The sequence below is a fragment of the Capsella rubella genome, unplaced genomic scaffold (genome assembly GCF_000375325.1).
Source record: "Capsella rubella cultivar Monte Gargano unplaced genomic scaffold, Caprub1_0 scaffold_7, whole genome shotgun sequence".
In the NCBI taxonomy this organism is placed as follows: domain Eukaryota; kingdom Viridiplantae; phylum Streptophyta; class Magnoliopsida; order Brassicales; family Brassicaceae; genus Capsella; species Capsella rubella.
Window position 1 is genome coordinate 7,785,280 of NW_006238917.1, and position 847 is coordinate 7,786,126.

The following is an 847-nucleotide window of genomic DNA, read 5'->3' on the forward strand; positions in this document are numbered from 1 at the left end:
TTAGATTAGAAAATAAAATAGGATTCTTGAAAAACAATATATGTCGTTTATGTTATTCCATGAAACTCATCCGTTAAAATTCTCGAGATGCACAAAACTTTGAAATTAATAAAACCAATTAGTTGTATTAACGTGAAAAAATTCATTTCCTCTTTCCATGGTGTTCCGATTTTTTGTGCTATAGTATGTGGTAGACATGTTAAGCATATCATTTATAAAATATGCTTAACACTTTGTTTTTTCACAAGATTTTCAATGTTTGGTGTCAAAGTATTATGATAATCAAAGAACTTCAATGAAATAAAAACATCTTAGCATTGAAAATCTTTAAACCAGAATAAGTAAAAAACCAGAAATACAATATTGCTAGTAGTATGGAAAAATGTTTGTGTTATAACTTATTGCCAATGCAACAAACTATAACCAAACATGAAAAAACCATACTACTTTATTGGAATAAAATCTTAAAACTAATATAAAAAACGAAAACAAAGTATCTCTGCAAATAACTTTTAAGTAGCAGTAGCCTGATCCTTCTCGCCATCTTTTTGATGTCCTTCCAAGTCTCCAACATCGCCAAACTTCTCACCATCCTTTTCTTTTGCTACATCCTTGTCACATTCTTTTTCAATAGCCGCTGTGATTGATGGTAAACAAAGCCTTTTCGAAGTTGATTCTTGGTCATTTTCATCATTTGGGTCTTCTCTCCTTTTCGATGAAGGAGTAGTCATTGCAGTTGGATTTCCATCTCCATTATCACTGCTATTAGTGATACAGTTTTGGTCCTACGATAGAGGGCAAAACATAAAAACATTTATAAGCTATAGAGAGAATGTTAACCAATCAA

At 30.9% G+C, this 847-nt stretch overlaps 1 protein-coding gene across 1 annotated transcript in view; it reads right to left on the minus strand.

The window, feature by feature from the left end:
• Nucleotides 1-512: 512 nt before the first annotated feature.
• LOC17879615 (replication protein A 70 kDa DNA-binding subunit C) overlaps nucleotides 513-847 on the minus strand; it is a 1,868-nt gene continuing 1,533 nt past the window's right edge. The window contains exon 6 of the mRNA XM_006285393.2: nucleotides 513-785. Within this exon, the coding sequence (XP_006285455.2) occupies nucleotides 513-785 (273 nt within the window). The remainder of the gene's footprint in view (nucleotides 786-847) is intronic.